Source organism: Ranitomeya imitator, chromosome 3 (genome assembly GCF_032444005.1).
Source record: "Ranitomeya imitator isolate aRanImi1 chromosome 3, aRanImi1.pri, whole genome shotgun sequence".
NCBI lineage: Eukaryota > Metazoa > Chordata > Amphibia > Anura > Dendrobatidae > Ranitomeya > Ranitomeya imitator.
This window is the reverse complement of record NC_091284.1, coordinates 467,131,594-467,157,919: the sequence shown is the minus strand read 5'-3', so window position 1 is coordinate 467,157,919 and position 26,326 is coordinate 467,131,594. Positions and strand designations below refer to the sequence as shown.

General features: G+C 43.5%; 1 protein-coding gene across 4 annotated transcripts in view; it reads left to right on the top strand.

Moving 5' to 3' along the window:
• The window catches only part of LOC138670268 (sphingosine-1-phosphate transporter SPNS2), a 201,395-nt gene that overhangs the window by 81,987 nt on the left and 93,082 nt on the right, over nt 1-26,326 (top strand). For all 4 annotated transcript variants that reach the window (XR_011319317.1, XM_069757460.1, XM_069757461.1 and 1 more), the window contains exon 2: nt 535-600. Coding sequence is in view for 3 of the 4 variants with exons in the window: in XM_069757460.1 (XP_069613561.1) it covers nt 535-600 (66 nt within the window). In the remaining variant the exon portion in view is untranslated. The remainder of the gene's footprint in view (nt 1-534; nt 601-26,326) is intronic.

Here is a 26,326-nt window from a genome sequence, read left to right as displayed (position 1 = left end):
TTCCCAAGACAATCTGAGTGAAGCTCTTGCTTTCATTAGTCAATGCAGTCTTACAGCATATGGTCTGCTTAATGTACTAGCTGCATAACAAAGGCAAAGTAGAAAGCAACAAGGTAAGCTGAGGATACAAAACCACTTACTGAGAATAGCAAAATCGTATTCCCATTTTTGTTGCACTTGAATAACCGATATATCAACCCATTTCTAAACCAAGCGTGCACATGTCCTGGGGAAATGGGCCACTGGATGATGGCAGGAATGTGCTCTCTGTAATTATAAGCTTTCTATTTCTTAGCTTTGTACTACTTTTTACATTGTCTTCCATATTGAGCATGTAGAATTTCCTTTTAAGAATGTCTTTGCTTATTGGGCTGACTTTTTTTTGATTAGCCTCTACATTTTTAGTTTTAAAACTATGGAAGGGTTTAAATTTTGCTGCGTGAATGCTGGATTCTAATTTCTACAAATATATTTAAAAGAATTGCTTCTTCAGAATATTACAAATCCCCCATATTGTTTATTATCTATTAACAGGGGTTCTCCTGGACATTCAGCAACACTTTGGAGTCAAGGACAGTGGTGCTGGCTTACTGCAAACTGGTAAGTTTCTATTTTCAGTGTACTTGTATATAGGGTTATGAACAACGCTTAGGTTGTGCAGTTTTGGGGCTCGGCTTCTGGTCATGCGCAGTTTGCCTCTCAAGACGGGAAGCGTACACCCGGCTACAGAGACACTGCCAAAATGAGCGGCGCACAAGCGCTAGATTTGCATGAGCGGCAATGAGGCAGTCTTGTGTAAATTATGTTATCACACACACAGGGGCGTGATAACGTGGAAAGAGGGCTGACTAGTACGGGGCAACTAATGCCCCATCGACTAGTCAAAGCCCTCATTAGCATAGCAAATGGGAAATTATAAATACTTTTTTTTCAGGTATTTAACTAAATAACGTTATACAGGGCCGGTCAGGCAGGGAGTTTACTCACACATAGGTGAATGCTGCTGGGTGGGAGGGCATGGGGAACCTGGCAGGTTCTCTTTAAGCATATATGCCAAGTGCTGCTGTATAGTGCTTCTGTTCTTTTAAATATGGCATATAAAAGAGCAGGCCCTATTACTTTCCTGTGTCTCAATTTAAAACCTAAGACAGATGTAGGTACAGTATTAGCCCATACAATTTTATGGGTGCTATTTTAGCAATTTGTATAACACATTTACAATAATGTATTTATCGATCTCGCTCACTAGATTATATATAAAATTATATTCTTCAGCCTTATCGAGTGTTTTTATGTCTAAATTAACAAGGTGTCTGTTATTTAATGATTCTGTAGCTCCTAAAAAGACACAAAAAATACCGCGCTATAAACTGCCCCACTGCGGAGGCTACTAATATATATAAATACCCTATAAGCTGGATTAGATTGTGAAACCAGGCACTAATGGTTGCTTAATGTGAGCGCGCACTATACCTTTATCTTTGGTCCGCAGCCAGCTGGTTTCTATACACGCCAATAGGGTATTTATATATATTAGTAGCCTCCGCAGTGGGGCAGTTTATAGCGCGGTATTTTTTGTGTCTTTTTATTGTTATTTATTTTATCGGCAGAGGTCGGCACAACCCCTGTCCAAATACCAGCTGCTTTTTCTTAGCTTTTTATTTTCTTTCCCTTCCTCCTCCTGGATTCATACAAGTGCAGCGCCAGTGTGGTTATTGGTTGAATAGATTCTGTAGCTCCTATTTAGAGACTATGAACCTAGCCACCATAGCAAACTGACCTGTCAAATATACTGAAACTCCAGTTGACATGGAATTTCTCCGTAGAATGTCTTAGGTTTAACTAGTTAAATATTACACATGCTCGACGTACTTCATCTATTGTAAGCACAAAAATATTGTGTATCTGGTATCTAGAATATTGTCTCTCACAATTGAAGTGTACCTACAATAAAAATTCCATAATAATAATCTTTATACAGCGCCAACATATTCCGCAGCACTTTACAGTTTAACAGTTTCAAACACAGCGGTCATAAGTAAATAATAGAATAGGTCATTTTCTGGTGACTCCTTCCCTTTCAATATTCTTTTACTGATGATTAAAGTCCAAGTAATAAAACGAGTTGTAGTGGGGAGGTGGAATCGCAGCATGCAGAGAGTTAACACACTAATGACAAGCCTCATGTCATGGCCTCAAAATCATCAGCACCCAAGACTCCAAGAAAAGTTAAGTAATGATCACCTCTGCAGGGGCAGCTGTGGGGTTAATAATTTTTCTCCCTTTAGTTTGAGATGCTTTAGTCCAATCAGAATGAAAAGCCTAAACCTGCTGCACCCTCTGCAGACCCCTGGGATCCATATTGCCGAAACGACACATCTGGTCGGCTGTGGCTGCAGGAATGCATGTTACTGTATACAGCAGAAATAGTCTTCATCGCTGGGGACATAATGAATATGTAAGGTTTTTAGCGGTTTTCCAACCTTATTGGTTTGCATCACAGTCAGATTCTTCAGCTGGGGAAAATCAGTTTAGTCAGTGTTGAAATATGTAACTTTGCTGCCCCTTAGTTAAGTGACTCTCCCGGGAGATTCTGTCTGAAAAGCTGGATTACTGAAGACAAAACATAGTGATAATGTGTCACCTCTGGTCTTACATTCTGTTAGTGCTATTAAAGTGCAGATAAAGTTTTTGATTTTTTATTTTTTTTTTGAATAGTAAATTTATGTAATTGTTTACACTGCTATTTAAAAGGGTTTTCTATGATTTTTATATTAATAACTTGCCTTTAGGCTAGGTAATTATTTCTCATTGAGGGTCTGACACTTTGATTTATCAAGTAATTTAAGGGGCCACAGGACACCAGCAAATGTCCCTGATATCATGGTACAGTCCCGAATTTGGAGAACTGTCCATCTTTCTTGGAAGGTCGGCAGTATAAATACCCTATTCCAATACCACTTTATTAGTTAAAAGAACCCACAATTGGTTCACACCAAAGTGACAAAAAACAGACACAAATCAAAAAAAGTGCTCAGAAAATCTTTTTAAAACATTGGGGTGATCTAGATGTCCCTGGTATATTGCCTAAGCTCAACCTACCTAACCGCGGGGGTTGGCACCCTAAGGGGGAGCGTTATGGCGCCCCCGCTCCACGATGGCTAACCCTGGGGACCATGGTACACCCTACCGCCACTTGAGGATCCCTCTACCCAGTGTCTAGAGGGACCACTAACAATAGACATAGATCAATCCTATGCTGTAGAACACCCTAGACCCCAACATATTAAAAACATGTATACTGAACATATGCGGCAGACTAGTAGCCCAACTGGTGAAAAAGTTAATTCACAAAAAACCTTTTGCAGATACAAGACTCGATGTTGATGGAATAATCATACATACATCAAGTTTGCTATTGAAATGGTTTAAACACACCGACCATCTGAACCTGTTATTGATACTCTATAACAAACGTAGATCACTGACACGTTATCATATCATGATAAATTTATCATATCAGGGTCAATCCTGGAGACATTAATCCATACACCCCTTGTCCATATTATTGATTCATTTAGCTAGTCAAATTATAACGTCTCAACATCACCAAATGTCATATAGAGCTCCCAAATAGATTATATTGATCTATGAAGCAAAAAAATGGTCAATGACCAGATCAGATGGACAAATATTGATACTCATCTTATTTTCACCTGCCATCTGCCCTGTAGGTATTAACACCTCAACGCGTTTCACCTTATTAGGCTCATCAGGAGGCCCAATTCCTGGATATCATGTGTCCCGATATGGTGTACTGACTAAGCCATGATAGAACACTCTTCTTTTAAAACTACCGCCATAGACAGAACGCCCACCAATGGTGATTCGCCAGATGTCATTACAGGACCACCCCTCGATATTGAGAGCGCATGCCCTAGCTAGAACGCATATTCTATCCAGCCAATCCACAGACAGCAAGTGGAACGCAGAGGTATTCTCACCTATCACATATCCTGGACTCAGGTTCCACTTCCGGGTGGGAATCTCGGGATATTTGCACCCCCACAATGCGCATATGCCAAACAGCCAATCATACGTCATGAAGCAGACACTCCCTTTTCACGTCAAGCTTCGCATCACAGGCCTCCAGGGGACCTCGCCTCCGTATGGAGACACCGCGATGCTGACACCAACTAACTGCGCACGCTCCAGCTGCCCGGAATGGCTGTTTAGCATATGTGGGGGCGTGAATATCACGAGATCCCCACCCGGAAGTGGAACCTGAGTCCAGTATATGTGATAGGTGAGAGTACCTCTGCATTCCACTTTCTGTCTGTGGATTGGCTGGATAGAATATGCGTTCCAGCTAGGGCATGCGCTCTCAATATCGAGGGGTGGTCCTGTAATGACATCTGGCGAATCACCATTGGTGGGCGTTCTGTCTATGGCGGTAGTTTTAAAAGGAGGGTGTTCTATCATGGCTTAGTCAGTACACATATCGGGACACCATGATATCCAGGAATCGGACCTCCTGATGAGTCTAATAAGGCGAAACGAGTTGAAGCGTTAATACCTACAGGGCAGGTGGCAAGTGAAAATAAGATGAGTATCAATATTTGTCCACTGATCTGGTCATTGACCATTTTTTTGCTTCATAGATAGATTGTATCAATTTGGGAGCTTTATATGACATTTGGTGATGTTGAGACATTATAATTTGACTGGCTAAATGAATCAGTATAGACAAGGGGCGTATGGATTAATGTCTCCAGGATTGACCCTGATGTGCCAATAAATTTATCATGATATAATAATGTCTCCGTGATCTACGGCTGTTATAGAGTATCAATAACAGGTTCAGATGGTCGGTGTGTTTAAACCATTTCAGTAGCAAACTTGATGTATGTATAATTATTCCATAAACATCAAGTCTTGTATCTGCAAAAGGTTTTTTGTGAATTAACTTTTCCACCAGCTGGGCTACTAGCCTGCCACATGTGTTCAGTACATGTTTTTAATATGTTGGGGTCAAGGGTGTTCTACAGCATAAGATTGATCTATGTCTATTGTTAGTGGTCCCTCTAGACACTGGGTAGAGGGATCCTCTAGTGGCGGTAGGGTGTACCAGGGTCCCTAGAGTTAGCCATTGTGGCGCCATAACGCGCCCCCTTAGGGTGCCAACCCCCTCGGTTAGGTAGGATGAGCTTAGGCAAAATACCAGGGACATCTAGATCATCCCAATGTTTTAAAAGGATTTTTTGATCACTTTTTTTGATTGGTGTCTGTTTTTTGTCACTTTGGTGTGAACCAATTGTGGGTTCTTTTAGCTAATAAAGTGGTATTGGAATAGGGTATTTATATGAGTATGTGTTTGAAACCTTAATTATTTACTTATTTAGAGTTTATTCAAGGTCTAAGTATATCTCAAATTCAACTCAGTTGAATATAATGATGCAGCAAATTGCTGACCGATCCTTTCTTCACCATTCCATCTAGGAAGAGCCTGAAGGTCTTGCAAGGGTGAATCATACGATGTGTGGGTGTAAAGTATTGCGGGGCGCCATACTGTATATGGGAGAAATGTACTGCAGCAGTTCCATACTGTGTGTGGGAATGTACTTTTGGGCACCATGTTGTATATGGGGGAAAATGTACTGCAGCAGTTTCATACGGTGTGTGGGGGGAATGTACTGTTGGGCACCATACTGTATATGGGGGAAATGTACTGCAGCGGTTCCATACTGTGTGTGGCGGAATGTACTATTGGGCACCATACTGTATATGGGGGAAAATGTACTGCAGCAGTTCCACACTGTATGTGGGGTAATGTACTTTGGGGTCTTTGTTAGGTGTGAGAATATACTGTTGGGACATCATACTGTGTGTGGGGGAAATGTACTGCCATGGGCATCATATTGTGTATGGAGGGGAATGCATTGTGTGGATGCATACTATATATGGGAGAAATGTATTGCAAAGGTTCCATACAGTGTGTGGTAGAATGTACTGTGAGGGCAATATACTGTGAGTGGTAGAATCTATTGTGGGGGCATCATAGTGTGTAGGGGAATGTACTGGCATCATACTGTGTGGGGAATATATTGTGTGTAGGGAAATGTACTGACCAGGGCATCATACTGTGTGCTGCTGGCATGTAGGGGACCACAAAAGTAGAATTATACTGTGTGGAAACACTAATGGGCCTTACTGGGTACAATACTGTATTTCTGTGTGATGATATATATATATAAAGGACTGGCTAAGGTTAGGGAAGTGTTTTGGCATAGAAATTGCCATAGTGTGCTATGGGCATATGTCCCTCCTTCCTGTCTATTAGTTCAAGTGCATACCTCCCGACTTCCAATGTTCTGTACATTGTATACTGGTTATGAATGGTACTACAGCTCTTTTCTATTCAAGTGAAGTATGCTAACTTGAATAATATGGTCTGGAATAGGCTTTACATCATATTTATATTTTCACACAGCTTTACCGAAACCAGAGTCCTTTATGAAATCCATGCATATGATATTACAGTGGTCTCAACATACTAAGAAATGTGTTTTATAATCAGTGGCCACTTGTGGGGAACATTAGACTACGTGTTTGCCTTATAAATAATATATCATGTCTGTGAATGAAGACATCAGTAAGCTTTCAGCAGGCCAAGTCCATGGAATATAAGCCGATGTATTCTTTTGTAAATGGCTTGTGTAATTATTTTTTTATTGAATCAGTCACATCGAGCTTTTAAGTGTAATTATGTAGGAGAGAAAATGATCAGAGAATTCATGATTTGCAGAATATTGAACTGGGGCTTAAGAATGCACACTCAGGTCCTTGGAGACTTGGCAGTAGCTAAATAATCTGCATTTGCAGGGTATTTGCTATATGTTTCCAAGCTCCTGGCCATTTAACTAACTAAGGGCAATATAATGATAAGTCTAATAAATAACATTGATATAGTATATCATAACTATTCCTTCACTAGAAGCAACATACACTCCCTGACAGAAGTTATGTCGCTTATCCATGTTGTTATTATTATTTATTGTTATAGCGCCATTTATTCCATGGCGCTTTATGCAGCGCCCCAGAGATCTGGTCGTTGCAGTATGACACTCTGCCACTAAGGGGAGTGATGGTACGTCTGATGGCACTGAAGGAATTCTCCTGACCAGGTATCACCAGAACACATTACACTTCACACTCCGGCCACTAGGGGGAGAAAAAGGCTTTATTTATTGGGCCACTCCTCACACTGGTAAAACTAGGGGCTGGGGAGGAAGTTAGTCAGAAGCTGACTGGGTTGGATTCAGGCAACATCCCGTGGCAGGGGGTGTTGCAGGGAGAAGACACAGGGGGTCCCTGTCAGGCGTGGGAACCTGGCAGGTGCCTAGCGAACAGAACAGAACGTTACGGAGCCGCGCCTGCACCTCCTGCGGCGGCATCCTAAGAAAGAGATAAGAAGGGAAGGATATTGTGGAACAGTGTAAACGAGATCAAGCAAAAAGGAGTACCAGTAGGAGTCGTGCCGTGAGACCGAGGCAACATCCTACTGAGGCGTGTAGCCGGTGGCCGGAACACCGCGGGAGTAACTGACTTCAGGCCTTACTTCAAACTCCGCAGGACAGTTAATTATAGGTTGGCTGTCTACCTTAAATTTCCTAAGAAGACATGGGGGGCAACATTGGAAGAGGGGCGTCTCTAGGGTCCCGGAAGACCTCCAAGCATTCCCATCATACGGGTGCGTCCTAGCCAAAACCTATCTGGGGGACGAGAAACTAGTAACATCTGGAACAAAAGAGAGAGAGAGCTGTAGAGAACGAACGAAGAGAACAGCAGTTGTGAGGACTATACCGAATGCTCAGCAGGGTAGGACTACAACACACAGGCGCTAGTGGTGGGCAATGATTTCCATCTGCGAGGGTTACTCTGGAAGTGCCCATCAGACCGGCCTGTCTCTGATAGCCCTGTTAAACGTGCTCTGGATTGAGGATCCTGAAGTCTTCAGTAAAGAGGTAAAGAGACTGCAACCTTGTGTCCTCGTTATTGCCTGCACCTCACACCATCACCACCTACACCACTGGGAAGCCCTGGGGACACACTTCACCTGTGGGAAGGTATACCATCCAGCTGCCATTCCATCACCCCAGCGGACCCCACAGCAGCGTCGGTCACACTGACCGAACACCACAGGTGGCGTCACGAATCCCTGACAGACTGTACCACCTTTATTGGATGCACCTTAGCAGGGTCGCGGACCGGGTCTAGCCACCGTGACAGCCTCAGAACCGAACCAGAGAGGCCCGGTACCGAAACGCGTGGCCCTGTGTCTGGGGGTGATCCACTTTACATGTGAGGAGGGGTATACATAATAAAAACAAGTACAATAATCTTAAACAATACAAGTCCTAACTGGTACAGGAGAAGTGAGGACCCTGCCCGCGAAGGCTCACAATCTACAAGATATGTAAATAAAAGCTTATAATCTGACGTTAAATTCATCCATTGGTTGTATAAATTAATCTTTTGAAAGCTGAAACCCTCTGAAATGTTGTTTAGGTTAAAAAAATAAATTGGCATCAATGCTGAAATATTGATGAGTTAATGGATACAGAATGGTCAGAGTTTGGCAAGACAAAAGTTTTGTCGCCCACAGAAAGTAATGCGATATTCAAACAAATAATTAACTTAAAATACAAGTATATGTTGCATAACATTGGTGAATGAAGTTGTGGAGCTATTAGAGTCATATTTAATATTTTGTATGATGATTCATCAGAGATATCCACCTTCTGCCACTTTTCCAGCATCCATCTGTTTAGCAGGCTGTGGGACTTTGCAAATGCCACACGGTTTTTTATTTGCCTTTTGTTTAGTGCTGGCTTCTGGGCACTAATTCGACCATGGAGGCCATTTCGAGACAGAATCCTACAAACTGTTCTAGTTGACACTGGGACTTGAGGTGACCAGGCTAATTGGAGCTCTGCTGCAGTGGAAGAGGGGCTTGCTTTGGATTTTCTAACCAACAAACATTCCTCCTGAGTAGTTGTCTTGCGGGGTCTGCCGAACCTGGGCTTGTCAAACACATCTCCAGTCTCTTCAAATTTTTTTAAATTCTTTGTACTTGACGCTGAGATACATTATTAATAAAAAATAATAATTTTTTTCATATATAGCGCCAACATATTCCGCAGCACTTTACAATTAAGCGGGGACATGTACAGACAAAATCAGTACAAGTTAAGACAATTTAAACAGTCACATTAGGGGTGAGGTCCCTGCTCGCAAGCTTACAATCTACAAGGAAATGGGGGGACACAGTAGGTGAAAAGTGCTTGTTATTTCAGATCTGGCAATTATAATAAATAGGGATTTTCATATAAAGGTGCATGATCCGGTCATCAGCCCGTGTGTTTAAGTGCAATAGTCAAGTATCAAGTGCAGTTATCATGTGCATGGAGGGTGTGGAGACAGATGAATAGTAGGGTGCAGATTCAGAATAATATTTGGAAGGAGGGAACAGGGCAAAGTTAGTTTACTGAGTAGTTGATGTGGTAGGCTTGTTTGAAGAGATGGGTTTTTAAAGCGCGCTTGAATAGGTCGGGGCTAGGTATCAATCTGATCGTCTGGGGAAGTGCATTCCAGAGAGCAGGCGCAGCACGAGAGAAGTCTTGGAGACGGAGGTGCGAGGTTCGGATTAAGGGGGATGTTAGTCTTAGGTCATTAGAGTGGAGGGCACGTGTAGGGCGATGGACAAAGATGAGAGATAAGGCAGTGCAAAACTGTGGAGAGCATTGTGGGTGAGAGAGATGAGTTTATACTGGACCCTGTAGTGAATGGGTAGCCTACTAGCCAGTGTAATGACTGGCACAAGATGGAGGCGTTGGTGAAGCGGCTGGACAGAAATATGACCCTGGCTGTTGCATTCAAGATGGATTGGAGAAGAGAAAGTTTGGTAAGAGGGAGACCGATCAGGAGAGAGTTGCAGTAGTCCAGACGAGAATGAATAAGAGCGACAGTAAGAGTCTTAGCAGTTTCAAAGGTGAGAGAAGGTCCAATTCTGGAGATGTTTTTAAGATGCAGGTGACGAGAGAGCGAGTGATCGGATATAGGGAGTAAAGGAAAGTTCGGTGTCGAATATGACCCCCAGACAGCGGGCATGCTGCTTGGGAGTTATGGTTGAACCCTCCATGGTAATTTCGATGTTGGGTAGAGTGAGGTTAGTAGAAGTGAGAAACACAAGAAGTTCCATTTTGGAGAGATTTAGTTTCAGATAGAGGGAGGACATGATGTTAGAGACAGCAGACAGACAATCCTTGGTATTTTGAATTAGGGTAGGGGTGATGTCAGGGGAAGAAGTGTATAATTGGGTGTCATCAGCATAGAGATGATACTGGAACCCAAATCTGCTGATTGTTTGTCCAATAGGGGCCGTGTAAAGAGAGAAGAGGAGGGGGCCTTGGACTGAGCCCTGCGGAACCCCGATAGGAAGGGGACGAGGAGAGGAAGAGGAGCTGGCAAAAGATACAGTGAAGGAGCGGTCAGAGAGGTAGGAGGAGAACCAGGAGAGGGCTGTGTCCGTGAGGCCCATGGAGCGGAGCATAGTGAGAAGGAGCTGGTGATCCACAGTGTCAAATGCGGCAGAGAGATCCAGGAGAATCAGCAGAGAGCAATGACCTTTGGATTTAGCTGTTATTAGATCGTTAGAGACTTTAGTGAGGGCAGTTTCAGTGGAGTGTACAGAGCGGAAACCAGATTGTAAGGGTTGTAGGTCGAGCAGAAGCGAGGCGCTTGGAAACTTCTTCTTCTGAAACAGGCTCAAAGATGTCTAGTGAGCTTGAGGTGCGGCAGGGAAGGGGATCTAGGCACTGAGGAGATTGGGCTGAGATATGCTGATGGATGTGGTTGATTTTTTTTCTAGAAAAAAAAAAAGTGGCCAGATCCTCACCACTGAGACTGGTGATGGGGGCCTGTACTTTAGGTTTCAGGAGGGAGTTTTAAGGTTTCAAAAAGTCGTTTTGGGTTGTTGGATAGTGAGGTGATGAGGGTGGTGAAGTAGGATTGTTTGGCCAGATAAAGGGCAGAGTTATAGGTTTTGAGCATGAACTTATAGTGGATAAAGTCTTCTGCTAAGAGATTTTCTCCACTGCCGCTCTGCACACCTTGAGCAACGCTGAAGAAAGCGTATTTGCATAGTGTGCCAGGGCTGTCGTTGTCTGTCAGGCCTTTCTGCGTGTAGAAGGTGCTGCTTCATCTAGGGCATTCTTCAGTGTATTATTGATGTGTGACAATGCGAAGTCTGGACAGGAGAGGAAGGAGATGGGGCTAAAGATGTGTGGAGATTGTCCATAAGCTGCTGGGTATTAATGAAACGTGTATTCCGATAAGTGTGGTAAGTGGGGGTGTCCCGAGTAAGGAGACAATTATTGACAGAGAAGGAAAGAAGGTTGTGGTCCGAGAGCGGGAGAGGGGAGTTAGTAAAGTCGTGCAGCGATCCGGGACGGGAGAAAACCAGGTCCAGAGTATTCCCGTCCTCATGCGTAGGAGAATTAGTAAACTGTGAGAGGCCGAATGAAGAAGTTAGAGAAAGATGAGAGGCAGTTTGGGAGAGGGGATAATTGATGGGGATGTTAAAGTCTCCCATGATGAGGGTGGGGATGTCACAGGATAGAAAGTGAGTAAGCCAGGTGGCAAAGTGGTCTAGAAACAGGCGGGAGGAGCCTGGAGGGCGATAAAATACCGCCACTCGCAAGGAGAAGGGCCTAAATAGTCTGATGGCATGGACTTCAAAGGAAGGAAATGTAAGTGACGGAACCAGGGGGATGACCTGGAAAGCACATTGTGATGAAGGAAGCAAACCAACACCTCCACCCTGTCTGTTCTCCAGTCTGGTGGTATGTGAAAATTTCAGCCTACCAAACGAGAGCGGCGGTGGTGTCTGAGTGCTGGATCCAGGTTTCTGTAATAGCCAGAAGGTTAAGGGAATTAGAGCGGAAAAGATCGTGAATGTAAGTTAGGTTGTTACACACAGAACGTGCATTCCAGAGAGCACAGTGGAAAGCGATAGGAGAAGGCATGCACTGAATGTTAATAAAATTAGCAGGGTTTCTATATGCAGGTGGAGGAGTGTAATGTATGCTGGTGGAGGGAGGCCCAGGGTTGGGGGAGATGTCTCCTGCAACTAGAAGAAGGAGAAAAAACAGAAAAAGCAGGTGGTGGGATGATTTGTATGAACGTTTTGAGTGCTGCATGGAGGTAGTGGCTGGTTTGGAGTGGGTAAGAAATGTCAGTAGAGCCTCAGAGTTATACATGGGAGAGGGGAGAAGGGAGGTGTGGATATTGAGAGAGTGCACAGAATGTGTTAGGGCGGGCAAGTTGTGAGAAATCAGAAGTAAAAACAAATAAGAAGCAGATTGATATGATCAATGCATAATGTAGTATGACTGACCAAGAAGCGTGATTGTTTGAAAAACTTAAGCACCTTACCTCTCGCATTAAAGGTACCAGCCACCTCTGCAGTGGATCTGGTCTTCAGCTTCTTGATAATCCAGGCTTTGGTCGCAGGGTGGATTTTTGGCATATTGTCAGAGCTCAAGTTGCAGTTCAATTGAAGATCTGGGGTGCTGGGTTTCTTTTTATACACACACTAATTAACCGATCATTTACTGAGCACAGGTGGGGATGTAAACTAGGATTGGGTGCATTATATGACCAGGTGACAACTTTTGTCTTGTCAAAATCTGACCATTCTGTGTCCATTAACTGATCAATATTTCTGCATTGATGCCAATTAATTTTCTTAACCTAAACCACATTTCGGAGGGTTTCAGCTTTCAAAAGAATAATTTATACAACCAATGGATGAATTTAACGTCGGGTTATAAGCTTTTATTTACATAACATGGATAAGCAACATAACTTCTGTCAGTGAGTGTATAAGAATAGTTGCTTAAAATGTGTTGTAATGATCACAAAAAAATGGCAAAAGCTGGTAATATGATGAAGAAAAAAAACACTAAATCATTCTTTATATTTCCTGCTATAAGGGCACTTATACTTCAGTCTCCCTTCTAGTCTTTGTAGCGATTACAGTATTTGCCTTCTACACAACTAATCACTGCAAACCATCACGGGAGACACTGAATCACTGAGGCCTTGGATTTGCGCAGCAATTCATGTGTAGATGGCCTGTCTTTGCTACAGGCATATATTCAAAGACTGGAAGGGACCAGTGATTGGCTAAATGTAGACCCCTCTGGGGCAACAAATGATTGGCTGCAGTGTTCTTGTGTGTCTCATGAGACCAATAATTGTCTACAGTTGTCACTTGTGTAGACAGCATGTCGTCATTGCAGTCATCTAAACAAACTGAAGAGAAACTGCAAAGCAGAGGGACTGCAGCGTTGCGGGGATATAATGGGTGGGTGTAGGTTCTTTATTTTCTCACTTTTATCTTAGAAAAACCCTTTAAAGCAATCTTGTCGGAAGGATCTTACCAAGTAAACTGCAGGCATTGTTTGGTTGGCAGTTTTATACGGATTAGAATGATATCTGGGGTGAAGAAATCTGTCTTGAGGTTCTTGTGTAATCAGTGATAGAAATTTTCAGTTAATGAGATGCTTGTGTTCTGGGGCTGATCTTCCAGCTCTAAGGGTACCGTCACACAGTGCAATTTTCATCGCTACGACGGTACGATCCGTGACGCTCCAGCGTCGTAACAATATCGCTCCAGCGTCGTAGACTGCTGTCACACTTTGCAATCTACGACGCTGGAGCGATAATTTCATGACGTATGTGCGATGTAGAAGCCGTTGGTTACTATGCGCACATCGTATACGATATATGTTACACCATGCAATCATGCCGCCACAGCGGGACACTAGACGACGAAAGAAAGTTTCAAACGATCTGCTACGACGTACGATTCTCAGCGGGGTCCCTGATCGCAGGAGCGTGTCAGACACTGCGATCTCGTAACTATATCGCTCGAACGTCACGAATCGTGCCGTCGTAGTGATCAAAATTGCACTGTGTGACGGTACCCTAAGCCAGGTAAACCAAGATGAGAGCTGTCCACAGGTCGCCCCGAGGCACAAATGTCTTCCTCATCATAAAGCACCAAGATATGACTCTGCCTACAGTCCCGCCCTGGAGCACGAGCATCTCATTAACTTAAAACTTCTAACACTGATTACACAAGAACCACAAGATTGATTTCTTCACCCCAGGTATCATTTTAATCAGTGCAATAACATAAACCTGACAATGCCTGTAGTTTACTTAGCAAAATCCTGTGGACAGGTTCGCTTTAAGGAAAATGTTTGGCAATGATATTACAAAAGTCAGATAACGCTGGCCATATGAGAACTATTGACCAAACCATTTGAATTCTAATAGTTCTCTACATTGTTTACCAATAAAACAGTATTCTCATTGTGGAGTGTTATGCCATATTACTAGATAATGTCAGAATTTACTTTTTGCAAATATACATGAATAAAATAATAACTAAAGAGTTTCCATATGGCATTAGCTACAATACATTCATGCATTTATTGGGTAGTACATTTCCTGCACTTTATTGTCCATATAGAGATGTAAAAAAAATCCTTTTTTTTTAGCCAGAAGCTAAAAACACAAGACTAAACCTTAATCACAGATGTCACTTTTATATTTAATTTCAGCAATTCTGCCTGCAACATATCCAGTTTTTAGTATATCAGTCTTTGGAATATTAGATAAAAGCTGTGTGTATCTTACAAATTGTTTTTGAAATTCATTTGACTTTACAAAATTGCAGCAAAATTGGTATACCACATTGTCAGAAATGATGACATCTATTTACAATAGCATTCTGTGTCTTAAGGTACCTTCACACATAACGATATTGTTAACGATATCGTTGCTATTTGTGACGTAGCAACGATATCGTTAATGAAATCGTTATGTGTGACAGCGACCAACGATCAGGCCCCTGCTGGGAGATCGTTGGTCGCTGAATAAAGTCCAGAACTTTATTTCGTCGCTGGACTCCCTGGAGACATCGCTGGATCGGCGTGTGTGACACCGATCCAGCGATGTCTTCACTGGTAACCAGGGTAAACATCGGGTAACTAAGCGCAGGGCCGCGCTTAGTAACCCGATGTTTACCCTGCTTACCATGCTAAAAGTAAAAAAAAACAAACACTAGATACTTACCTAACGCTGTCTGTCCTCCAGCGCTGCGCTCTGCACTCCTCCTGTACTGGTTGTGAGCCGGAAAGCAGAGCGGTGACGTCACCGCTCTGCTTTCCGGCTCCCAGCCAGTACAGGAGGAGAGCAGAGAAGCAGAGCGCAGCGCTGGAGGACAGACGGCTGTAGGTAAGTATCTAGTGTTTGTTTGTTTTTTACTTTTAGCATGGTAACCAGGGTAAACATCGGGTTACTAAGCGCGGCCCTGCGCTTAGTTACCCGATGTTTACCCTGGTTACCGGCATCGTTGGTCGCTGGAGAGCGGTCTGTGTGACAGCTCTCCAGCGACCAAACAGCGACGCTGCAGCGATCCGGATCGTTGTCGGTATCGCTGCAGCGTCGCTTAATGTGAAGGGGCCTTAACATTGCAAACGAAAAACCTATAATAACTTTCCAGAGATGAAGGATTACAGGCTTCTTTGCAAGGCATACTATTACTGCATGAGGAATGCTTTATGTATATGCAGGAAGAAATGTACGGTATAGAAGAATGCCTGCCATGATTGCTGATTTGTATGTCATCCATGTTTTTCAGTCCTAAATTTATCTGTACCTTTAACCAAAATATAAAAAGTACTCTAGTGAATTTTTGCATATTACAGTTATATCCGCTTAATTGAATGTCATGATATCGATATGTTTAGTAAATCTGTAAACATTGACTTTATACGTTTCACATGGAGCCCACTGCGCTTCAATAGTAAAGGGGTGGCTTACCTTTGGAAACATTTGTTCCTTAATTGCATGTGTTTTGGGCTTCAAATTAATTTTGTAATTGGGTTTCATAGAGAATTTTGCACCATTTGTCTTCCATTGCCTCTCTGTTTCGCTGGGTTCAGGATGGGTTCACTGAGAATTTATTAGGGGGCTCATTCTGACAGTCCAATAGGAGAGGTTGAAACTCTTTTATGTGTATGTTGACAGCCAATTTAAGTTGAATCTGACAGATAGTTTTAGCCCTATAATCCTGGACCACCATCTTTCTTTCTTTCAATTCTTGTTGTTTCTAAAGGTACCTTCACACATAACGATATTGTTAACGATATCGTTGCTTTTTGAGACATAGCAACGATATCGTTAATAAAATCGTTATGTGTGACAGCGACCAACGATCAGGCCCCTGCTGGGAGATCGCTGGTCGCTGAATAAAGTCCAGAACTTTATTTCGTCGCTGGACTCCTGCTGACATCGCTGGATCGGCGTGTGTGACACCGATCCAGCGATGTCTTCACTGGTAACCAGGGTAAACATCGGGTAACTAAGCGCAGGGCCGCGCTTAGTAACCCGATGTTTACCCTGGTTACCATCCTAAAAGTAAAAAAAAACAAACACTACATACTTACCTACAGCCGTCTGTCCTCCAGCGCTGTGCTCTGCTCTCCTCCTGTACTGGCTGTGAGCGTCGGTCAGCCGGAAAGCAGAGCGGTGACGTCACCGCTCTGCTTTCCGGCCGCTGTGCTCACAGCCAGTACAGGAGGAGAGCAGAGCACAGCGCTGGAGGACAGACGGCTGTAGGTAAGTATGTACTGTTTGTTTTTTTTTACTTTTAGGATGGTAACCAGGGTAAACATCGGGTTACTAAGCGCGGCCCTGCACTTATTTACCCGATGTTTACCCTGGTTACCGGCATCGTTGGTCGCTGGAGAGCGGTCTGTGTGACAGCTCTCCAGTGACCAAACAGCGACGCTGCAGCGATCCGGATCGTTGTCGGTATCGCTGCAGCGTCGCTTAATGTGAAGGGGCCTTAAGATGTCCTTGTAACCCCCAAAGTTTAATGCCCCTGGCCACCATATGCAAGCTATCTAGTTAAAAAGTTTAAGGATAGCGTGCATTATATGCAAATTACCTGGTTGCAGTCAGAGGTGTAGACTGTCAAAAGACAAGTCAAGATGGCTGCACCCTAATCCTACTCACTGTTGCTTAAATTAAGACAGTGTACATCATTCTAAGCTCTGTCCTCAGGGACTTCAATCATGACAAATTGGGTAGGATTAAGGTGCAGATAGCTTGACTTTACTCAGGAGTGTCTCCACCTCCTTGTCTGCAAACAGGTTATTGGCGTACAATGCATGTCATCCTTTATCTTTTTCATCAAAATATTATGTTATCTGCTTGGACCATTAAGGACTCCCGGAAAATGTACAGTAGTGAAACACTGAAGGTGGCTATTTATTTTTTAAATTCCCTTTAACATTTCCAAACATTGTGATCTCAATACAACCATGTATAGGAAATAAAAGCATGTCAAATATGTTACAAATACCTGAATCACTGTGACAGATCTCGTTTCTTAGAGGGGTTGATAAAAGGAATGGGAGGATTTTGTTCTAGGGACGCGTGGCCAGAACCACCCGTCCCTAGTAAACCGGCGTGAATACCCATATCATGCCCAGCAAAAAATGTATATTACCTTGTAAGAATGGCGTCCCCTCACCCCAGGTATTCTTATTAATGTTGCTGCTTAGTATGAGGCCACTGTGCTGTGTATCTTAATCATTCTATAGGCAGCGAATACATTATAAATTGATGTGCCATTCCACTTGCCTATGCTGTGGTATTACCAATTGTTGGTGTATGTTATTATATTCATCCGTTGTATCGGCCTGGATATTGATTCGTGTTGTTCAGCTACTATTTAGTATTGATCATTTTAGTAACAGCCTTGTAATATGGTGTCCCCTACGGTCAATTTTGCTTTATTATGTTTTTTTTTTTTTTTAAAGTATTTAATAAACATTGGCTTTAACTTTAATGGGATCTCTTCTTCTTCTCACATGTAATGATGTGGGATTAGTGATGTATACATATACAATGGTCAAATATGCAAATACAGGAGATAGTACAAAAGTTATGAGCAGATGTATCATGTCATATACCGGCTTGATGTTCATCCGTTGGATGCTGAGCCAGATGGGTGCATGGGCTGTCAGGTAATTCAGTTCCTTCCAACACATTACACAACGTGCACCCTGTTCCTTATCACCCTCCCCTTTGTGTTTGAAGCTAAAACTCCCAAAACCTATGAAGGATCATAACTTCCCAACGGAAAGTCCTAAAGCAGTGGTTCTGGCACCATCAGATCAACGAACACTGCTTTGCTACCTGGCTTCTACAGGTCCTTCTCAAAAAATTAGCATATAGTGTTAAATTTCATTATTTACCATAATGTAATGATTACAATTAAACTTTCATACAGTGGGGCAAAAAAGTATTTAGTCAGTCAGCAATAGTGCAAGTTCCACCACTTAAAAAGATGAGAGGCGTCTGTAATTTACATCATAGGTAGACCTCAACTATGGGAGACAAACTGAGAAAAAAAAATCCAGAAAATCACATTGTCTGTTTTTTTAACATTTTTTTTGCATATTATGGTGGAAAATAAGTACCGTATATACTCGAGTATAAGCCGAGATTTTCAGCCCATTTTTTTGGGCTGAAAGTCCCCCTCTCGGCTTATACTCGAGTCATATACCCGGGTGTCAGCAGGGGAGGGGGAGCGGGGGCTGTGTAGTCATACTTACCTGCTCCCAGCGCGGTCCCTGCAGTCCCTGGCTTCTCCGGCGCTGCAGATTCTTCCTGCACTGAGCGGTCACATGGCACCGCTCATTACAGAAATGAATAGGCAGCTCCACCCCCATAGGGGAGGAGCCGCATATTCATTGCTGTAAATGATCGGTGCCATGTGACCGCTCAATTACAGGAAGAAGCTGCAGCGCCGGAGAAGCCAGGGACTGCAGGGACCGCGCTGGGAGCAGGTAAGGGGAGTGCAGCGCTATAATTACCTGCTCCTCGCTCCGGCTCCGTCTGCAGCGTCCTCTAGCAATGACGCTCAGGTTAGAGGGCGCTGTGACGTAGTCAGTGCGCGCCCTCTGCTGAGCGTCAGTGCTGGAGACGGAGCCGCAGAGGAGCAGGTAATTATTGAAAGCGCCGGCGTCCTGAGAAGAGAGGTGAGTATGTGATTTTTTTTTTTTTTTTATGGCAGCACCAGCAGCATTCTAAGGAGCACCTATGGGGCCATAAAGGTGCAGAGCATATAAGGGGCACAGCATTATAAGGAGCACCTATGGGGCCATAAAGGTGCAGAGCATATAAGGGGCACAGCATTATAAGGAGCACCTATGGGGCCATAAAGGTGCAGAGCATATAAGGGGCACAGCATTATAAGGAGCACCTATGGGGCCATAAAGGTGCAGAGCATATATGGCACAGCATTCTAAGGAGCACCTATGGGGCCATAAAGGTGCAGAGCATATAAGGGGCACAGCATTATAAGGAGCACCTATGGGGCCATAAAGGTGCAGAGCATATAAGGGGCACAGCATTATAAGGAGCACCTATGGGGCCATAAAGGTGCAGAGCATATATGGGGCACAGCATTATAAGGAGCACCTATGGGGCCATAAAGGTGCAGAGCATATATGGGGCATAGCATTATAAGGAGCACCTATGGGGCCATAAAGGTGCAGAGCATATAAGGGGCACAGCATTATAAGGAGCACCTATGGGGCCATAAAGGTGCAGAGCATATATGGGGCACAGCATTATAAGGAGCACCTATGGGGCCATAAAGGTGCAGAGCATATAAGGGGCACAGCATTATAAGGAGCATCTATGGGGCCATAAAGGTGCAGAGCATATAAGGGGCACAGCATTATAAGGAGCACCTATGGGGCCATAAAGGTGCAGAGCATATATGGGGCACAGCATTATAAGGAGCACCTATGGGGCCATAAAGGTGCAGAGCATATATGGGGCACAGCATTATAAGGAGCACCTATGGGGCCATAAAGGTGCAGAGCATATATGGGGCATAGCATTATAAGGTGCACCTATGGGGCCATAAAGGTGCAGAGCATATAAGGGGCACAGCATTATAAGGAGCATCTATGGGGCCATAAAGGTGCAGAGCATATAAGGGGCACAGCATTATAAGGAGCACCTATGGGGCCATAAAGGTGCAGAGCATATATGGGGCACAGCATTATAAGGAGCACCTATGGGGCCATAAAGGTGCAGAGCATATATGGGGCACAGCATTATAAGGAGCACCTATGGGGCCATAAAGGTGCAGAGCATATATGGGGCATAGCATTATAAGGCGCACCTATGGGGCCATAAAGGTGCAGAGCATATAAGGGGCACAGCATTATAAGGAGCACCTATGGGGCCATAAAGGTGCAGAGCATATAAGGGGCACAGCATTATAAGGAGCACCTATGGGGCCATAAAGGTGCAGAGCATATAAGGGGCACAGCATTATAAGGAGCACCTATGGGGCCATAAAGGTGCAGAGCATATATGGGGCACAGCATTATAAGGAGCACCTATGGGGCCATAAAGGTGCAGAGCATATATGGGGCACAGCATTATAAGGAGCACCTATGGGGCCATAAAGGTGCAGAGCATATATGGGGCACAGCATTATAAGGAGCACCTATGGGGCCATAATCAAAGGTGCAGAGCATATATGGCACAGCATTATAAGGAGCACCTATGGGGCCATAATCAAAGGTGCAGAGCATATATGGCACAGCATTATAAGGAGCACCTATGGGGCCATAATCAAAGGTGCAGAGCATATATGGCACAGCATTATAAGGAGCATCTATGGGGCCATAATCAAAGGTGCAGAGCATATATGGCACAACATTATAAGGAGCATCTATGGGGCCATAATCAAAGGTGCAGAGCATTCTATATAGCACAGTTGTATATGGAGCATCTATGGGGCAATAATGAACGGTATGGAGCATCTATTTTTATTTTTGAAATTCACCGGTAAATGCTGCATTTTCTACCCTAGGCTTATACTCGAGTCAATAAGTTTTCCCAGTTTTTTGTGGCAAAATTAGGGGGGTCGGCTTATACTCGGGTCGGCTTATACTCGAGTATATACGGTATTTGGTCAGAAACAAACAATCAAGATTTCTGGCTCTCACAGACCTGTAACTTCTTCTTTAAGAGTCTCCTCTTTCCTCCACTCATTACCTGTAGTAATGGCACCTGTTTAAACTTGTTATCAGTATAAAAAGACACCTGTGCACACCCTCAAACAGTCTGACTTCAAACTCCACTATGGTGAAGACCAAAGAGCTGTCAAAGGACACCAGAAACAAAATTGTAGCCCTGCACCAGGCTGGGAAGACTGAATCTGCAATAGCCAACCAGCTTGGAGTGAAGAAATCAACAGTGGGAGCAATAATTAGAAAATGGAAGACATACAAGACCACTGATAATCTCCCTCGATCTGGGGCTCCACGCAAAATCCCACCCCGTGGGGTCAGAATGATCACAAGAACGGTGAGCAAAAATCCCAGAACCCCGCGGGGGGACCTGGTGAATGAACTGCAGAGAGCTGGGACCAATGTAACAAGGCCTACCATAAGTAACACACTACGCCACCATGGACTCAGATCCTGCAGTGCCAGACGTGTCCCACTGCTTAAGCCAGTACATGTCCGGGCCCGTCTGAAGTTTGCTAGAGAGCATTTGGATGATCCAGAGGAGTTTTGGGAGAATGTCCTATGGTCTGATGAAACCAAACTGGAACTGTTTGGTAGAAACACAACTTGTCGTGTTTGGAGGAAAAAGAATACTGAGTTGCATCCATCAAACACCATACCTACTGTAAAGCATGGTGGTGGAAACATCATGCTTTGGGGCTGTTTCTCTGCAAAGGGGCCAGGACGACTGATCCGGGTACATGAAAGAATGAATGGGGCCATGTATCGTGAGATTTTGAGTGCAAACCTCCTTCCATCAGCAAGGGCATTGAAGATGAAACGTGGCTGGGTCTTTCAACATGACAATGATCCAAAGCACACTGCCAGGGCAACGAAGGAGTGGCTTCGTAAGAAGCATTTCAAGGTCCTGGAGTGGCCTAGCCAGTCTCCAGATCTCAACCCTATAGAAAACCTTTGGAGGGAGTTGAAAGTCCGTGTTGCCAAGCGAAAAGCCAAAAACATCACTGCTCTAGAGGAGATCTGCATGGAGGAATGGGCCAACATACCAACAACAGTGTGTGGCAACCTTGTGAAGACTTACAGAAAACGTTTGACCTCTGTCATTGCCAACAAAGGATATATTACAAAGTATTGAGATTAAATTTTGTTTCTGACCAAATACTTATTTTCCACCATAATATGCAAATAAAATGATAAAAAAACAGACAATGTGATTTTCTGGATTTTTTTTTCTCAGTTTGTCTCCCATAGTTGAGGTCTACCTATGATGTAAATTACAGACGCCTCTCATCTTTTTAAGTGGTGGAACTTGCACTATTGCTGACTGACTAAATACTTTTTTGCCCCACTGTATATTATAGATTCATTATCCACCAACTGAAATTTGTCAGGTCTTTTATTGTTTTAATACTGATGATTTTGGCATACAACTCCTGATAACCCAAAAAACCTGTCTCAATAAATTAGCATATCAAGAAAAGGTTCTCTAAACGACCTATTACCCTAATCTTCTGAATCAACTAATTAACTCTAAACACATGCAAAAGATACCTGAGGCTTTTATAAACTCCCTGCCTGGTTCATTACTCAAAACCCCCATCATGGGTAAGACTAGCGACCTGACAGATGTCAAGAAGGCCATCATTGACACCCTCAAGCAAGAGGGTAAGACCCAGAAAGAAATTTCTCAACAAATAGGCTGTTCCCAGAGTGCTGTATCAAGGCACCTCAATGGTAAGTCTGTTGGAAGGAAACAATGTGGCAGAAAACGCTGTACAACGAGAAGAGGAGACCGGACCCTGAGGAAGATTGTGGAGAAGGACCGATTCCAGACCTTGGGGAACCTGAGGAAGCAGTGGACTGAGTCTGGTGTGCAGGAAATGGGCTACAGGTGCCGCATTCCCCAGGTAAAGCCACTTTTGAACCATAAACAGCGGCAGAGGCGCCTGACCTGGGCTACAGAGAAGCAGCACTGGACTGTTGCTAAGTGGTCCCAAGTACTTTTTTCTGATGAAAGCAAATTTTGCATGTCATTCGGAAATCAAGGTGCCAGAGTCTGGAGGAAGACTGGGGAGAAGGAAATGCCAAAATGCCTGAAGTCCAGTGTCAAGTACCCACAGTCAGTGATGGTGTGGGGTGCCATGTCAGCTGCTGGTGTTGGTCCACTGTGTTTCATCAAGGGCAGGGTCAATGCAGCTAGCTATCAGGAGATTTTGGAGCACTTCATGCTTCCATCGGCTGAAATGCTTTATGGAGATGAAGATTTCATTTTTCAGCACGACCTGGCACCTGCTCACAGTGCCAAAACCACTGGTAAATGGTTTACTGACCATGGTATTACTGTGCTCAATTGGCCTGCCAACTCTCCTGACCTGAACCCCATAGAGAATCTGTGGGATATTGTGAAGAGAAAGTTGAGAGACGCAAGACCCAACACTCTGGATGAGCTTAAGGCCGCTATTGAAGCATCCTGGGCCTCCATAACATCTCAGCAGTGTCACAGGCTGATTGCCTCCATGCCACGCCGCATTGAAGCAGTCATTTCTGCCAAAGGATTCCCGACCAAGTATTGAGTGCATAACTGAACATTATTATTTGATGGTTTTTTTGTTTGTTATTAAAAAACACTTTTATTTGATTGGATGGGTGAAATATGCTAATTTATTGAGACAGGTTTTTTGGGTTATCAGGAGTTGTATGCCAAAATCATCAGTATTAAAACAATAAAAGACCTGACAAATTTCAGTTGGTGGATAATGAATCTATAATATATGAAAGTTTAATTGTAATCATTACATTATGGTAAATAATGAAATTTAACACTATATGCTAATTTTTTGAGAAGGACCTGTACTAGCCGTTCGTCATACCTCCCCACTCTAGGGGTGCTAGAACAGATTGAGACCTTGGAAGATTTTCTGACCATTCCAGAGATCATGAAAATGTAGCCAGTATATGGCTAGGACATATGATAACTCCATATTCTCCTTCCTTAAATCTCCTTAAGAAATTCCCCTTTGACTGGACAAAGCAGTTACACAGCATTGACTCTACAGGAGGTCATCTTTTATGAGCTTGAATACTAGCTGGTGTGGCTGGACCACCTGCTGAGCCAGATGTCCTGGTACAGCTACACATGCTGAAGGAGGATTGTAAGCTGCCAGTAAACCCCCCCCCCCCCCTTATATTTTTCACAGAAGCCATATGGAAATTTTCTACTATTGACTTGCTCTTAAAGGGATTGTCCGGTCCAAACCGGTAAGTCTACAGTCACTGTGTGACTGGTATATACCCCTAGCGCATGCACTGTGCAGGGATTTGCCAGTTTCTGAGCCAGAGGCTGGAGTATGTATGAGTTATACATACTCCCAGTTAGTGGGCATAGTCTCGCTTTCCATACACTTTGTATGGAGTGAGGCTGCGCCTTCTAATCAGCCATATCATTAGATGGGTGCGTGCTCGCCTTATATACAAGAGTATGAAGCGAGGCTATGCCCACTGACCAGGAGTATATGCAAGCACTGGGGGAGATTCATGATTCTGCAGTCATACAGAGTGACTGCAGACTTATCGGTTTGGACTGGACAACCACTTTTAAAGGAGTTAGCCACTACTAGGACAACCCCTTCTTGATCTAAATCTTTGGCCCTGATGAAATAAAAAGGCCTATTCTCTCCTCCTGTTCCAGCGCTGTTCCTGCGGTGTCTGCGCTATTGTCCCCTGGGCTACCTTGTAGTTGTTGTGACATGTGAGACTTGTGCTCAATCAGCTCAGCCATAACTGTCCCCATCTTCGTACAAAGTAAACATGAAGAGGAAGTTGGGGCTGCAGCTGATCTGACTTCCTCTTCATGTTCAATTCATATGAAGGAGGAGACAGTAATGCCAGCACTGATTGGGTGCCAAGCTCATGTGTCACAACAATCGCACGAGAGCCCTGGGACCACGAGTGCCCTGGGACCACGAGTGCCGACACCTCTAGAACTACACCGGCACGGGAAACGAATATAAACTTTATTTTATTTTATTTACTTTATATACCGGTGTTACCGATCATTGTAATTGTGCCTGTAATGAGAATGAGACTGCTAAAAAAATAATCTGTACATAACAGGAATTATGAATTTACTATAAGTACAGAGGCCTTTTTAATATACATAGTGATGTGATTTTTGTTTTGAATGTACCGTACTTAACAAAAAATCGGTTATTTTCTGATGACACATACCCTTTAATTAGTTTCTAGGAGCAGAACAATATTGTATCATACAATTATTAGGTTCTGTAGAAGGACGTAGATCTGGGTATTTATTATGATGGAATATAGGCTGAACTGGATGGACAAATGTCTTTTTTCGGCCTTACTAACTATGTTACTATGTTACTATGTTACTTGACTGATTGGCTTGATTCATTCAGCTCCAGTTCTTGCCAAGAAGACATCTGCTGACATGCCACCTCTTCTTAATCTACTTGCAATTACTTAAATGGCAAAATGTACAGAATAGCCATGTCCTTTTAAGCTATTACAAAATCTGTCTACTTTTAAGTCAAATATGAGTACATAGCATTTAACGTCGGTTATGTATATGTTTCATGCAATGACTGCTATTAGCTATAAATGCTATTTTCATTCATTGCTCACGGGATTTAAATGCCCTCCTAGAAGCAGTGTTGGGGCTGGGGTCAGGATAGGTCAGTATGACGTTGTAGTCCGTCAGAAACCATTAGCCATCTCCCTATGTTATGCTGCTTTGCTCTAGCTTCTGTGCATTTCTGGCTTCTCATTAAGTGCTCTCCACATCATTTGCTGTGATATTCAGGTTGCGTTGTTCCAGGCCTTTAGTCACTGTGTGGAATGTCCATAGGAGCTCGTGTATGATGGAAGCTGACAAGACGTGATATAATTTACAAGATTATTCAGACCTCTTGGGTGTCTCCTGCCACTCATTCCCTCATTCATGTACAGTATTATTTAGCTGCTCAGGTTGAGCTATATTTGTAGCAGTAAGAAAAGGTTTGTATGATGAGACTAGTAAAGTGTCCTTAGCTAATCATTGGCTGCGATCCTTAGATTGAGATGTTTTCTTGACACCTCAATGAAGCTCCCTGTGGAGACCTTCA